Below are 15660 nucleotides of genomic sequence, written 5' to 3'. Positions count from 1 at the left end.
AGTACACACGCAGACACACAGATACACACACACACACACACACACACAGACACAGACACAGAAAGGAGTGACCCACCCAATCAGCTTTGAGCCGCCTGCCGGGAACGGCAACGGCGCCTATTGTTATGCCACAGCAGCAACAAAAAGGCGAAAACAACAGGAAAATGGAAAAGCGCGTATGTGCACAAAAAAAGGGTTCAGTGTCGTCCATGCCAAGCCGTCGCTTTCAATTCAATTAATTGTAACATTTTCATTTCGCCAAGGAAGCCAATGGCGGCGGCAAGCATTTGCGCATTGTTTTGTGTTGATTTTATTGCGCGTTAGCTCCTTTCGTATACCCTGCACTGCTGTAAGGGAAAAGCTGTATGGTGGTTAGCCGGAAAGTTTGCAATACCTAGAAGCAGGCAAGGGGGACTTAATGGCGATTCTAATATCTTTTGCCATCTAGCAATGTTGACTTATAAGTTGAAGACAATGATGTGTATATATTTGATTTGTAGACTTTTAATCTGTAGACATCTCATGTACAAGTATAGACATCTGATGTGCAGATATTTGATGTGTAGAAATTTAAACTGTAAGGATCTAATGTGTAGATAATTGCTGATCTGTAGACATTTAATGTGTAGGCATCTACTGTGTAGATATCTGAGTGGAAAATCTCCTCTCCGAAGTTGCAGAAAAGAGTCTCACTTCCAACCAGAACTAGCACTACATTATTCTACCTAATGATACGGATAATCAGGGTAAATGATTAATATAAAAAAGTTTAATAAAGATGAGTAATCAGTAAAGTCGAGAATTTTTAAACTTTTTTTGATTTTTTTCATTCATAATATTATTTTTTTTAAAATCTTTTTTCTTTATTTAAGATCTGTCCCAAGGAGGACAGCTATTAAATTTTATGGAAGCATTTGAGTGGTTTAATCATTCATAATATTAATTTTTTTTAACATTTATTATTTAGAAATTATTTTAGAAATTAATTTGTAAACTCATTTAAGGGAATTAAATTTATGACTTTTAAATATTCTGTTGAATTTATTTACCTATTACTTTTATTTTAATTTAAACATTTCTTATTACTTCAATTAAAGAAATCAATTGTATTTATTGTAGTTCTGTTTCCATTCAACATTTCATGAATTGGAATTATATTTGACATGCTGCTGGCATATACATTAAATCGAATTGGCCAACGAAACTGAACAGTAAACTGTTACAAAGAGATTTGTTCTTTCACAACCAACATCTGTGACGACTTGCTTTATATATCCATGAAGTTCACTCTTGACATATGAGCTTTCTGTGTAGGGCAGTGTTGGGCCTATAATGTATTGAAGGCGGCGTTTTCTGTATTATTTATGAAGCAATTATTTATATTTTACGACAAATACGAGTACGAATAAGCGTGGCAGCTGTGCGATTATGAAATGAATTAAATACATCTGAAATACTAAGTAAATACCCAACCAATCGAGCAAAGCCTTATTTTTAAATGATTGGAAACTATTGTGTTATTTTTTATGCATTTATTGGCAAAAAAAAATTCATAAAAATAGAAATCGAACTTAATACAAAGCCTTCTCAATGCGCAAAAGGGTCACCGAACTGAACTCAAAGGGTCCATAGCCATTGAAGTGGAGCTTGTAATAGCCCTCGGGCATGAAGGCTGGAAACTGTTCGGTGCTCAACTGGCACTTGGTGATATTAAATGTGGCAGGTCCGACATGCTCCAAAGTATCATTGAATTGGGGCAAATCGGAGCACTCGGCCACACTGGCCATTACCATTTTCTTGTAGTAGTTGTTAATGGCCTGGAATATAGATTGACGGTCGATCTGAAGGGGCTGTAGCTTGTACTCGGAGCTGCCATCGGCACTACGATATACCAATATCTCGATCTCTGTTTCGTTTGTCAGATCAACACCCAAGATGACTTTGCCCGAGAGCCCATATTCGCCGCGTCCCAAACGATCGATATGCAAATCAAGTTTCAATTTACTGTCGTCTGAACTCTCGTAGGTAATATCCATCAATGTGTAGGTCCAGGTTCTCTGCAATGAAAAAGAGACGACCTTTTAGATGAGTGTGACATTTCGACCTCTATGCCTAACCATTGTTGTTGCACTTCGACAGAGCAGCCATATCGCCAATAACAGCAAATAAGCACAATTGTTTCTTAATATTGACATTTAATTGACAGGTGCAGTTGTTTGTTGGAGTCCCCCTGCATCAATTCTATATCTGCTGGAAATGTCGGCTGAGAAGAGCGCATTTATACAACAATAATGAATGCCGTTGGCAGATGTTTCAACTGACAGTTCATGCGATTTTCATGTTTCAATAAATCAGCTCACATCGCCTTGTTAGTTCCGCTCGTCAACATTTCTGTGTGTTTGTGTTCTGTGGCAAGTAAGTGGGGAGAAGAGGCCGTGCATGCTAATGACATTTGAATTTGTCAAGTGCATTTAATTTGTTGTGCACGATTGTGCTCAACTTTTTCAGATCATCAACACACAGTCTGTTACAAAAGCAACATCATACAAATACATTGTATGTAACGGCCGAGCTTGAAAAATCGTCAAAAAATCATCTTTTACTTACGTACTAATCCTATTCAAATATTCATGCTTTGTTTGGCACTTTTTTGAAGCCTTTAATTTAAATTCGAAATTCCAAGAATTACGGGAGTTACGATTTGTGAGGGAGAGGGGGAAGGGAGGAAAATTCCAAAATATACATTTTCTGCGTATTCACATAAGGCATCTTGGACTAAAATTTTGTTCCTAGGTCTTATAGTCTCCGAGATATAGGCGATTATACGAATGGAAAATTGGGAAAACCCCTATAGGGGTGAAGTGGGGGAGGGGGGGGGGGGGGGGGTAAATCAAAAAAAATAAAACAAACTCGTATAGCGTACACACATAAGACATCTTTGGTGTCTCTATCTCTTATAGTCTCTGAAATCCAGGTGTTCATACGGACGGACAGGCGGACAGACAGACGGACAGACAGACAGAGCTAGATCGACTCGTCTCGTCATGCTGATCAAGAATACATATACTTTGTGGGGTCTGCCACGCCTCCTTCTGTCTGTTACATTTTTCAGCTCCCGCAATTCTAATATACTTCTGTACATTTCATGTACAGAGTATAAAAAGTCGACTAGCTCTACGAAATATTTCCATTGCTTAAAAAAAGTGTGTCTGTTTGCTGATTTTGTAAGCTACTTAATTTTGTCAAAAAGGAAGAAGTGCTCTTTAGTGCTCCTAGATAGATAATTTTGCAAATATATAAAACGTTATAATTTTTAAAAGACTATAATTTTTATACCCTGTACCCAAAGGGTACAAGGGTATATTAGTTTTGTGCGAGTGCACATGGAACACACAGAAGGAGGCTTGGTAGACCCCACAAAGTATATATATTCTTGATCAGCATGACAAGCCGAGTCGATGTAGCCATGTCCGTCTGTCCGTCTGTCTGTCTGTATGAACGCAAGGATCTCCGAAAGTATAAGAGCTAGAATAACCGAACTTGGTATACAGATTCTCCTGAGACCGAGAAAGGACGAGTTTGTTCATTTTTTCTGATCCACCCCCCCACTCCCCCCCTATTAACGATTTTCTTTAACTCCCGTAATTCTTGGAATTTTGAACTAAAATTTGGTAGACACATCCAATTATATATCCGTATACCAAGTTTCATTATGATAGAATTATTGGAAAGAAAGTTGTAGCCATATAACCAGGCCCAATGCACACATACATACATATGTGCAAGTACACAAACACGCATAAGGCACGATTCTGATGGAAATGTAAATGTATGTATGCATGCATGGAATATTTTATATTTAATTAATTAAATTAATTTAGTTAATTAATTAAATTAAATTAATTAATTAATTTAATTACTTTTTTGTGGGGTGGTACAGGGTATTTAAGAGTTGAGCCTGCTCGACTTTAGCATTCCTTTCTTGTTTCATTACAATTAAATTCATTTTGTATCAAATTAAATTAAATTAATTATTAACAAGAGAGAACGCTACAGTCGAGCAAGCCCGACAGTGTAATACCCTGTACCCAGGTAAACTTCCGTCACTGAGTTATATGCGCCCATAGCAGCAGCAAAAAGAGGAAGAAGAAGAGCGAACTTGTTGCTGCAGTTTGGGGGGGTTGCACTGGAGAGAATTTGTTTTGCTAATAACTTTTCTTAGAATTGACCGAATTGAATAAAATTTTGAACAACAGTAGACAATTATGTATAAATTATGTGTGCAAAGTTTGAAATGTTTGAAATGTGGACGCTATTGACGAAATTCTGTAGCGGGGGAAGGGGGGGAAAATTCCAAAAAATAAAATAAACTCGTCCTTTCTCGGACCTAGGAGAATCTGGATGCCAACTTTGGTTATTCTAGCTTTTATAGTTTCTGAGATCCTCGCGTTCATCCAGACGGACGGACAGACGGACGGACGGACATGTCTAGATCGATTTCTCTCGTCATGCTGACCAAGAATATATATACTTTATGGGGTCGGAGATGCTTCCTTCTGTATGTTACATACTTTGCACAAACCTAATATACCCTTTTTACCCTACGGGTACAGGGTATAAAAAGCGGATTTTATCATAAATTCCGCTTCAATTCATTGCTGTTATAGACTTACAAAGGATTTGTTGAAAGAAATAAATAAAATATTTCGAAAATACAGAATGCAAATAATGATGTATTATTTAAAACCAACGGGAATATATAAATTTATCTACCTGGTACAGTAATGGAGAATTGAAGAGAACTTTTTACTTTTTGACAAAAATAAGTATTTTACAAAATCAGCAATGGAAATAATTCGTAAAGCTAGTTTTTTTTTTTTTTTTTTTGGGTAAAAAATTACTTCATTTCTCTTCAATTCATTGTTGTTATAGACCTACAACGGATTTGTTAAGTCGTATTTTAAAAATTAAACAAAACTCGATATTATCAACTTTCTTAACTTTTCTATACTTAAGCAAAGTAAATTTAATGCAGAGTCGAGCCATAACTAATCAAAGTATACCCAAGTCAAGGAAGCGCTGGGTGGTGTATGTTTTGAGAAACCCTAACAATCATTGTTGCTGTTTGTAGCCCATTTGTACAGAAACATATGTCCAGAAATGTATTTCCCACCCACTAACTTCAACGTGATTCTGACAAATACGGGTATGTTGCATGTTGGCAGATAGACCTTTAACTATGTTATTCCCGACCTACCGCTCAATTGTTATCAAATTAATTGTGTAGTGATAATGATTGGATGGCATAAATCATGTCAAATATGGGGTACTTCTCAAATGTTTCAGTTCCATTCAAGTCGAAAAGCAAACTTAATTGGCATTTGTATCTACAGAAGAGATAGACAACATTTGACCGTACTTCTATTGCCAGTTAAATATTGTAGTAATATTAATCAGTGCTCTCTTGTGAGGCATAATATGTTGTTGGAAAAAATTAAAATTACGTTAATAAGTACCTTTAATAAATGCAAAACAAAGTGAACAAAAGGATTACCAATCCGCATAAAAAACTATAAAATTTTCATTTTCATCGAAAAGTTACATCTAAGCCAAAAAAAAGTGGTGAAAGGTTATAACGTTTTAATTACATACCAGCCGCCAATAAATATGCATTGTTTGGAAGTATAGGAAGAAAAAAATGATTATTATCAGTCGGACAACCAGAGTGTGCTATAAGGATGAAAATAAAAAACCAAAACAACTTTTTTTTTTTAGATTTTAATGCGGCTTTAAAATATGAATTTTTATCATAAACTTTCTTTGTTCTGCCAAACTAGCATATTTTTATACTCTGTACATGAAATGTACAAGAGTATATTAGGTTTGCGAATTGAAAAATGTAACAGACAGAAGGCATGACAAAACGAGTCCATCTAGCTCTGTCTGTCTGTCTGTCCGCCTGTCTGTCTGTATGAACACCTGGATCTCAGAGAATATAAGAGCTAGAGACACCAAATTTTGCACAATGATTGTTTTATTTTTTTTGATTCCCCCCTTCCCCCTATGGGGGATTACCGGAAACGCCGTTTACATTTTTCAGCTCGCGCAAACCCAATGTACATTTCATGTACAGAGTACAAAAATCTTAAGTACATTTATGTACTCTTAATAATATTAACTATATAATATTACTGCGAATAAAAAATAATGAAAATATTCTTAAAACAAATTAATTTTCAAAAATAATGCAAAAATGAAACTTTTAATTCAAAATAAAACTTTTAAATTAAATTTTAATTACAATATAATCAAATTTAATAAAAACATAAAAATTATAAATTGTATATGTATAATCATAAGCTTTTTTATGATTCCAAATATGCGAAATTATGTTGGCGAAATATTTGCAAAATAAGCGAAACGAAATTGTTCAATTTAAAAGAGGTGCACAAATGTTTATTTTGCATAGGTAGCGATCGCCGAGATTTACAAAGTTTATGCTGGTAGACGGAAAGCTAAGCTTCTCCGTACCAGATGCGATAACGAAAAACGAACTTGACTTGCAGAGTTAGCGACAATAACTAGTACATATGTGGCGGCTGCGCAGCAGCCTATGCAAATTTATGGCAACAAAAGGAAACGTTAAGTGCTCGGCTTGCTATGCAAAGCAAGCGACAAGAAAACGAGCACTTTGCATTGAGTTATTTACGTTACTTATTAACTATGATGTGCTGCTGGTTTTGGCTGTTTTTGGCCGGATGACCAAACATACTCCCCCTGTTGAAGAACCAGGGTCTTCAACAACATCTTGTTTCGGCAGCGGGCATAATTTGCGAACGGCTCGCCGAATGGTTCCAGTGGAAGTCCTCAATTCTGCAACTCTCGACACGCCATCTGCGCCGCTGATGAGGCTGACCACCCTTGCTAATGGCCATTTGAGGGGCGGCAAATTCTCGTCCTTGACCAGAACGACATCATCAATGGAGAGTCCAGGCTGCGACACTCGCCATTTTGAGCGCTGTTGAAGAAGCGTCAAGTATTCTTCACGCCAGCGAGCCCAAAATATCTGCTGGTAGTACGTCACGCGCTGCCATCGATCCAGCCGATTGAAATTGAGCTTCGTCAGATCAGGCTCAACGTACGTTGACAGCGGAGCAGCACCAAGAAAATGAGCTGGAGTCAAGACATCGAGATCTGCTGGATGTTCTGAAAGGGATAACAATGGGCGAGAATTAATAATTGCCCCGATATGGCATACAAGCGTGCGCAGTTCATCAAATTCGAGCAGCGATAGTCCGACGGATCTGTAGAAATGATGCTTGGCAGTCTTTACAGCCGCTTCCCATAGACCACCAAAGTGAGGCGAGCGCGGCGGAATGAAACGCCAATCAATACAGTCAGCAAGGCAAAATTCTTGCACAGCCTGCAGGTGCTCGCTGGATTCAAAAAGACGCTTTAGCTCAGCCATCTCGTTCCGTGCGCCAACGAAATTTGTAGCGTTGTCAGACCAGATCCTCGTAGGTCGACAGCGCGTCAAAATAAAGCGTTTAAGTGCATTTAAGAATGCTCCGGTGGTTAAATCCTTCACCAACTCCAAATGCACAGCCTTGGTGGCGAAGCAAATGAAAATGCAAATATAGCATTTTATTGGTGCCTTATTGCGGACCTCGCTTTTGTAGAAAAACGGCCCACAAAAATCCACACCAGTGACCATAAAGGTATGTGAAGCATCAACTCGATCCTTTGGCAGGTCAGCCATAACATGCTCCACAAGACGAGGCTTGGCTCGAAAACAAATGGTGCATTTGCTGACTACGCTGCACACTGTTTTCCGACCGCCAATTGGCCAATACTGCAACCGAATTGAGGCCAGCAATGCACGAGGTCCAGAATGCAGATTACGGACATGGTAGTGCATAATGACTGAACGCGTGACTGGATGACGCCTTGGAAGTATAATTGGATGCTGGGCTTCAAAGTCGAGCGCAGAGTTACTTAGACGGCCACCAACGCGCATCAATCCAGAGCTGTCGAGAAACGGAGATAAAGAAAGACAGGAGCTAGACGATTTCAAAGTGTGTCCGGCCTGCAAGGTCTTGTATTCGTCCCGAAGCGTAGACATTTGAATTGAGCGCATCAACAGCAGTGTACCATGACGGATGCAGTCCACCGATAGCCCAGGAATTCGTACACGGTGCAGGAACTTGTATACATATGCAAACACGCGCTGCAGCTTTCCAAATGTGTTAACATATTTGCATTGCTGTGCAATGTCTTCGCACAGTGTGGTGCTTACAAACACTTTAGAGCGCTGCTCAGGAAGCGACGAGACGGAATTGCAAGACTCTGGCCAAGAAGATTTATCTTTCGTCAGAAATGCGGGACCATGTAGCCACAAGTTGGACTGGACTAATTCGCTGGGCAAAGCTCCACGTGAAAGTATGTCCGCAGGATTTAAATCGGTTGGAATATATCGCCATTCCATGCCAGAGGTCAACTCTTGAATAGTTGCGATGCGATTGGAAACGAAAATTTGAAACCTGGATGGCTCGCTGCGAATCCAAGATAGCGCTACTGCAGAATCAGACCAACAATAAAACTTGCAGTCGAATAACTCCATACGAGATATTTCGTTTATGAGTTGTGCCAGCAAAACGGCTCCGCACAACTCTAGTCGGGGCACGGTCAACGATTTGAGCGGCGCCACACGAGATCTGGAACACAGCAGCTCCGCACGAGATTGGCCTTGCGTGGTCGAAATGATGTACACGCAAGCTCCATAGGCATCTATGCTGGCATCACTAAAACCATGCACTTCAATGGAAACACCAACAGAAAGTGCAAGCCTTGGAAATTTCAGCTGCTTTGTGCGCTCAAAATCTGCAATAAGATTATGCCAAGATGTTGTCAATGATGCTGAAAGGCTTTCATCCCAATCAAGCCTTTCTCTCCAAAGCGCCTGCAGGAATATCTTAGCCTTTGCGATTACTGGTCCAATAAGGCCAAGCGGATCATAAAATCTGGCAATAGTTGACAAAACAGTGCGCTTGCAAATTCGACCAGATGTCAATGCTGGCAGAAACGTGAAAATGAATAAATCCGTCGCAGGATCCCACGACAGTCCTAGAGTTTTTGTTATGTCGCTGCCATCATCAAACTTAACTAGAGTTTCTTTGTCTTCTTCCGGAACTTGTTTGAGCACATCAGGATTGCTGGAGCACCACTTCCTTAGCTTGAAATTAGCCTTGGCAAGTAGCCCTGTGGTTTGTCTCATAATTTCTATGACTTCGTTTGTAGAAGCACCACCAGTGATTAAATCATCAACATAAAAATCGCGGCGCAAGATATCGGAGCCAATAGGAAATAGCTCATGCTCATCTTCAGCCAGCTGATGCATAGTGCGAACGGAGAGAAACGAGGCAGGCTTTGTACCGTAAGTGACGGTATCAAGACGGAAAACTTGAATAGGCTTTTGAGGCGAGTCACGCCATAGAATGCATTGAAAATAGCTATCCGGATTTGATACTCGCACGCAGCGGTACATCTTGCAGATGTCTCCTGTTAAAGCGATAGGAAACGTGCGAAATCGAAGAAGCGTGTTTGCGAGCTTTGACTGAATGGAAGGACCAGCCATTAGGATGTCATTTAAAGAATGACCAGAGGATGTGGATGCGGAACCGTCAAACACGACTCTCAACTTTGTCGTTGTGCTGTCCTCCTTCAGAACGCAATGGTGCGGCAGGAAATACTTGCACAAATTTAGCGAAACTGGCGATACAAGCGACATATGACCCAACTCTAAATACTCCTTAATGAATGCAGAGTACTGTGCTTTGAGAAGTGGATTGCGTTCTAACTTTCGCTCCAAGTTTATGAACCGACGATAGGCTTGCGTATAGGAATCGCCAAGCAGATCTGTGCTGAGCTTTACAGGCAATCGGACGGAATACTCGCCAGTACGCAGGCGCCTGTAATTAGCCTTGAAATGCTCCTCGCAGTCGAACTCTTCTTTGGTGAGTTTTACAGCCGGATCGACACCACTTTCGAGTTCCCAAAAAGAGCGAACCATCTGCTCGATTCGTGTATTGCAATCCTGTGTAGACGGAGACTTGGATGCAACCAAAGCAGATTTCTGACGCTGCGAGCCACCTCCAGTAACTATCCAGCCCAAACGAGTCTTTTGCAGAAGTGGCAGGCCATCAGCCAGTTTAATCTGACCTACGCACAACAACTCGTAGAATACATTGGCACCGATAAGCATATCAATTTGCTGTGGCTTGAAGAACGCCGGATCAGCTAAGCGGACATTGCTTGGTATATCCCAATGAGATATGTCAACCGTGAAATTTGGTTGGTTCTCAGTAATGGAAGGAGCGACCAAAGCAGTAATATTTGCGGAATAGTCAGTGACCAATGATTGCAAGCATAAGTGCACAGTGCAACCATCAGACTTGAAACTGACGTCACCAAGACCAGACACAGAGGCCGACGACTTGGTCTTTCGAAGTTGGAGCCGGTGAGCGAATCGCGAAGTTATTATGTGCAACTGTGATCCGGAATCGAGCAGTGCACGGCAGGGTACCCAAGTCCCGGCGCGATTTTGAATGCTGATGACAGCGGTGGCCAAGAGCACAACATCTGAGCCGAGATTTTGGGCAGGCAATGAAGCAAGCGATGATGGCGAAACAGCTGCGAGAGCGCTACGTGGCAGTAACAATGAAGACGGCCGCGAGTGTAAGTCAGAAGCGGACGATTGCTCAGGCATCAAATTTACGGCAGCTGAATTATTAAAATGCAATAAACTGTGATGTTTGGCACCACAGGTTCTGCACGATCCAGAATTGCAAGTTCTCATTCTGTGTCCCTTTCTAAGACAATTTATACACAGAGAGAGGCGTTTCGCTTCCTTTAAACGAAGTACAGGCGACAAATTACCAAAAAGTGGGCAACTGTATATTTCGTGTGCATTTATGTCACAAAACAGACAACCATTTGCGGATGGGTTAGTGGCGACAAACGAGCGTTTGGTGTTAGTGTTTTTGTTCTTTCCCACCTGATAATTCGACGAATATGATGCCATTGCATGCTCGATGTTTTCCAATTTTTGGCACCTGCTATCCAAGAACGTCGCAAATTGCTCCCACGACGGTATAACGTTTAATGGGGCGGCTTCCTCCCACTTTGCCTGCGTCGCAGCATCCACCTTGCCCAAAATTGTCTGAACGACGATGCTGCCAGCTACATCTTGCATATTGCCCAAACTCAACAGTGCACGCATATTTGCGTTGACTTTGTCGGACAACTCTCGCAGCTTGCTTGTAGTTTCAGCCTTTTTAATGCCCAAAATCTCGGAGATGTGTGCCTGGAAAATAAGACGCTTATTGTTAAACCGCTTGTCGAGTAGGTCTAACGCCACTGAATAATTTGCACCACTTATCTCAAGCGCACGAATCGTGCCCAACGCAGATCCTCTTAAGCTTGACCTCAAATGCTGCAACTTTTCCACATCGGAGAGATCTGGATCCTTGGCGATCACTGATGTGAACATCGAAGCGAAATCTGCATATTCAGTATATCCACCACTGAATGTAGGCAACTTAAGCTCAGGCAAACGAGACCGAGTTATCACAATGGTAGACTGATCATCTTGCCGAAGCGTCGAACACGGCGGCGCGCCAGATTGCATCCTTTGTATTGCATTTAGCAGGCGGCCCTCCAAGCAGACCACCAGCTCAGCAAAGTTGCAGCGCAAACTGCTGCCAATCTCGTCAAAGTCCAGCTCCTCTAATTTGTCATGCACCAAATTAAAAGAGGCCTGAATACTTTGCAGCATTTCCACACGTTTTCGCAGCTCACTTTCTGAAATATTGTCAATTTCACAATCATTTATTTTATTTTGAATAGAAAGCGCCCACGCATATAATGATTGCGCCTTGCGCTTATAAAACTCAACACTATTGCTCGTAGCTTGCACTGCATTGCCCACAGCTGTTGACGTCGAAGCTGTTGGCGCAAGCGTCGCTGCATCAGCTACGTCAGCAGCAGCTGATGCGACAGCTTGGAAGGCGCGCATTTGACCGTCGCTCTCAGACATTGTGAACGCGAGAGAGAACCGAAAACCGAAAATAGCAGAGATAAATGACGCGCGCGAATAACTGTTTTATCTGCTGATGTTCGTTGCCCTCAAAAACGTCGCTTCACACGGCTGCTTATTGGCGGTACAGTAGGCACTATGAACTTATATTTTTGCACTTATGTACTTGAATATTTTTTGTGTACAATGAGCTCAATTATGTACGCTTTTGTTTTTTAACGCGATTAAGCAAGGTTTTGTGGAATTATTAATCACGTCGGGGTCACCAAAATGTATAATCATAAGCTTTTTTATGATTCCAAATATGCGAAATTATGTTGGCGAAATATTTGCAAAATAAGCGAAACGAAATTGTTCAATTTAAAAGAGGTGCACAAATGTTTATTTTGCATAGGTAGCGATCGCCGAGATTTACAAAGTTTATGCTGGTAGACGGAAAGCTAAGCTTCTCCGTACCAGATGCGATAACGAAAAACGAACTTGACTTGCAGAGTTAGCGACAATAACTAGTACATATGTGGCGGCTGCGCAGCAGCCTATGCAAATTTATGGCAACAAAAGGAAACGTTAAGTGCTCGGCTTGCTATGCAAAGCAAGCGACAAGAAAACGAGCACTTTGCATTGAGTTATTTACGTTACTTATTAACTATGATGTGCTGCTGGTTTTGGCTGTTTTTGGCCGGATGACCAAACAGTATATTAATATAATGTTTAATCGGAAACATTCCGCAAGAATTCTCGAGCGGCTTTTCAAGCAGCCAAATGCAAAATCTGTAGAGATTTTTGCTACAACCCTATAGGTTCCAAGAGCATATAAAATACTACTCGGATACTAGACTGAAACAAATATGGAACTTAAAATTACCAACAATAGGGAATCGCCTTATCTTATGAATGCAATAATATTTAATAAAAGCTTAAAAAATTGTAGTACTTAATATTCGTTTTTGCTCTCATTGCAGCGCACCGTCAAGGAAGTAGCAGTAGGAGTTGAAGAGCCTCAAGATGCGACGCTCCTCGTTCACGCCCGTCTTTAATCTGAGCACCCAAGAGCCGCTCATCGTCGTCGAGGAGTCCAACACCGCCGAGGATGGTGATGATCTCGAGGGTGCAGCTGGAGGCGTTGATCCCAGCACTACGAAGCGTTCGAATAGCGATGATTCGGAGCCAGACTCACCGGTAAATCCGTACTTGCTCTGCCCGTTCCCAGACATGCAGCAGCGTCGGAAGCACTCGCTGCCATCGCTCCAAATTACCGAGGGCATTACGGCCAGTCAGGTGCGTCGTTTGTCCGAGGTTGGCGGCGAAACTGGCGGTCTCAGTCCAAAGGAGGTGGAGTTTTTGGCCACGCTCTCGCAGAAGGCCAATCCGGCGGCAGGTGGCCGCCGGCATTCGGTGGTAACCATATCGGCGGTCCCACCAACGCTATTCGGACGAAATCGGCGCGAGTCCATTTCCGGCGTGACATTGAGGTAATTGCATTTGAACGACACAGAATGGTTTAGAATGGCTGGCAATGGCTGGCAATGGCTGGGAATGACATGGGCTGCCCGCTCATCACTGCTGTGCGTAATTGGGAATTTTGTGCGCCATTAATGGCGGAAGTGCACGAGCTGGGGTTGAAGGAGGCTGTGGCGATGGCGATGTCGATGGAGTATGGCTGTTTGGATGGTAATGAAAAGGCAGGGAAGGGCAGGAAAGGAAAGGAAAGGTACTGGCCAGTCTGCGGTTCAGCCTTGAGCACTTTATGTGGCGCGTCTAATTGAATTTTGTTACCTTACCTTACCTTTACCTTTACCCGTCCCGTCGGCTACCAAACAGCCAGCGCACAGCCAACTGGGACGAGAGCTCGCCTACTGGCCATTTTGTTGTTGGGGATGGGTCGGCGAAATTCCCTTTGACTTGGGCAACTGCTTGTGGTTGCTATGCTGGCGTGGTCAAGAAATTTAAATTTCTGCCGGTTTCCTCCGACCATTAAATGGTTTCCGGCACAATGTTGCAGCTCCTCATTGCTTCCTTTCCTCTGCCACATGCATATTTTACGAGCTCGATGTGCTCCCTGCCATATACCATGTGCATGTGTGTGTGCATGTGTGTGTGCATGTGTGTGTGTGTTCATGTTCAAACATGCACCCACACGCCCAAGCGTGCTTAGCCTGCGAATTTCGCGTGAATTATGAAGCAGTCTTTTGTGCAAGGACGAACATGTTCTGAAAAACTCTCATTTGGGGCGGAAGCTGCATTTTTGCAGCCGATAGAACAGAATGAGGATAACATACGGACAGATTGAAACTGAATAGCCTTCAGCTTCTTTTTAAAATCAATCTTTCGAGACTGTCGACTCCCAACTCTTAAGTGCATTGTTTCTCTGCGTGTCGACACTTTTTCTGAAATAAAGGTAAGACTGCCTCGAAGTAAAGCCCTTCTTTAGGCTTTCGAAAGGCGCATCTTTCTCAATACCTTTTGGGTTTTTCCAATACAAAATCATAAACTTCGATGAGTTGTTGTGTGTGAGAGGCGCGATGATGGCCTTTACTTTTTATTTTATTTCAGATTCTTAGAGTCTTTAATGGGTTTTGTTTGGTATTACAGATTTTCTACCTATCTATAGTAAAGTCTTGTTTCACAAATACAAGATCACTTAACATATCCTTGTAAGTTGCCTTGCACTTAAAGCATTTCTAGACGTTAGTATCTATGGGTGTTACATATAAGGACCTTTAGTTGGAACTTAATTGTAGTTTCTGGTTGTCGATTTACGTCACATATTACATAGTTTTTTCTTTACAGTTTCCAAAAAATGTCTTTCTGAGAAAAAAAAAGAAAGTTAAGCTTTTCTTGTTTTTTAGTTTTTAGTTTTTTTTAATGTTTATCTTATGAATTACAGACAGGGGACAAAACTGATTAAAAACTTGTTAAATTACTGACTTTTCGAATTGTAACATCAGGAACACTGTAACATTTTTAGCTCGATTTATAAACATGTAGATGTGGGGAAATATTCTTTTCTATGTAAATTATTAACATAAGGAGGCTTTGCTTAAAAATTAGTTGAAGTATTCGGTAGAGTTTTAAAAAATAAAACACAAGTACATATTAAGTTTTGTTTTTAAGAACATTTGGGCATAAAAATTTAAAAAGAAATGCAATCCTTCAAACCGCACGGTAGACAAGAAATTCAAAAAAAAAAAAAAAAAAAACAATTCCAACGAGTAATATATATATTTGTTTTTTTTTTGTTAAAAAATTGTATTTTAAGTGGCAAACAAGTCTTTCGAGTGTTGCATTCAGGTGCATTTTTTAAGCTCCACGTATAAATAGAGAGGAAAGAGGAAACATCTCTGCAGCTGATTGTGCAAACTCTGCGAAACAAATGCTTCTAAATTGGTTTCAAAATAATAATAATAATTGCCAGTATGGAAAAACAATCTTTTCTGTTTAATGTTTAATGCTAATTAGGTTCAATTCTCAACTGATTTTGTTGCTCACTTGAGAATAGCAGCGCACATGAAACATTTTTTGTGTAGTTTATGTGAAGTGGATGTCCCCCTCTCCTTGGTAACAAA

General features: G+C 41.0%; 2 protein-coding genes across 3 annotated transcripts in view; one reads left to right on the top strand and one right to left on the bottom strand.

Moving 5' to 3' along the window:
• LOC115630084 overlaps window positions 1-15660 on the top strand; it is a 160872-nt gene that overhangs the window by 79224 nt on the left and 65988 nt on the right. For both annotated transcript variants that reach the window (XM_030526710.1, XM_030526709.1), the window contains exon 3: window positions 13057-13566. In XM_030526710.1, coding sequence (XP_030382570.1) covers window positions 13100-13566 — 467 coding nt within the window. In that variant the 5' untranslated portion in view covers window positions 13057-13099. The remainder of the gene's footprint in view (window positions 1-13056; window positions 13567-15660) is intronic.
• LOC115630085 lies at window positions 1518-2224 on the bottom strand. Its single transcript, XM_030526712.1, has 2 exons — window positions 2118-2224; window positions 1518-2057 (listed from the first exon to the last, which is right to left on the bottom strand). Exons 1-2 carry the CDS (start codon window positions 2193-2195, stop codon window positions 1572-1574), a joined length of 564 nt encoding a protein of 187 aa, XP_030382572.1. The 5' UTR covers window positions 2196-2224; the 3' UTR covers window positions 1518-1571.

The sequence above is a fragment of the Scaptodrosophila lebanonensis genome, unplaced genomic scaffold (assembly GCF_003285725.1).
Source record: "Scaptodrosophila lebanonensis strain 11010-0011.00,11010-0021.00 unplaced genomic scaffold, SlebRS2 tig00000311-arrow-arrow-pilon, whole genome shotgun sequence".
Lineage (NCBI taxonomy): Eukaryota > Metazoa > Arthropoda > Insecta > Diptera > Drosophilidae > Scaptodrosophila > Scaptodrosophila lebanonensis.
The sequence above is the reverse complement of the archived record's forward strand: the minus strand, read 5'-3'. Positions and strand labels throughout refer to the sequence as shown.

Bases quoted from the DNA above. Each gene is read 5' to 3' on its own strand.
- LOC115630085 (XM_030526712.1), bottom strand. From the start codon at position 2,195: ATGTCAATATTAAGAAACAATTGTGCTTATTTGCTGTTATTGGCGATA. The intron at 2,058-2,117 runs GTTAGGCATAGA...TTTTCATTGCAG, and splicing joins GTCGAAGTGCAACAACAATG to AGAACCTGGACCTACACATT.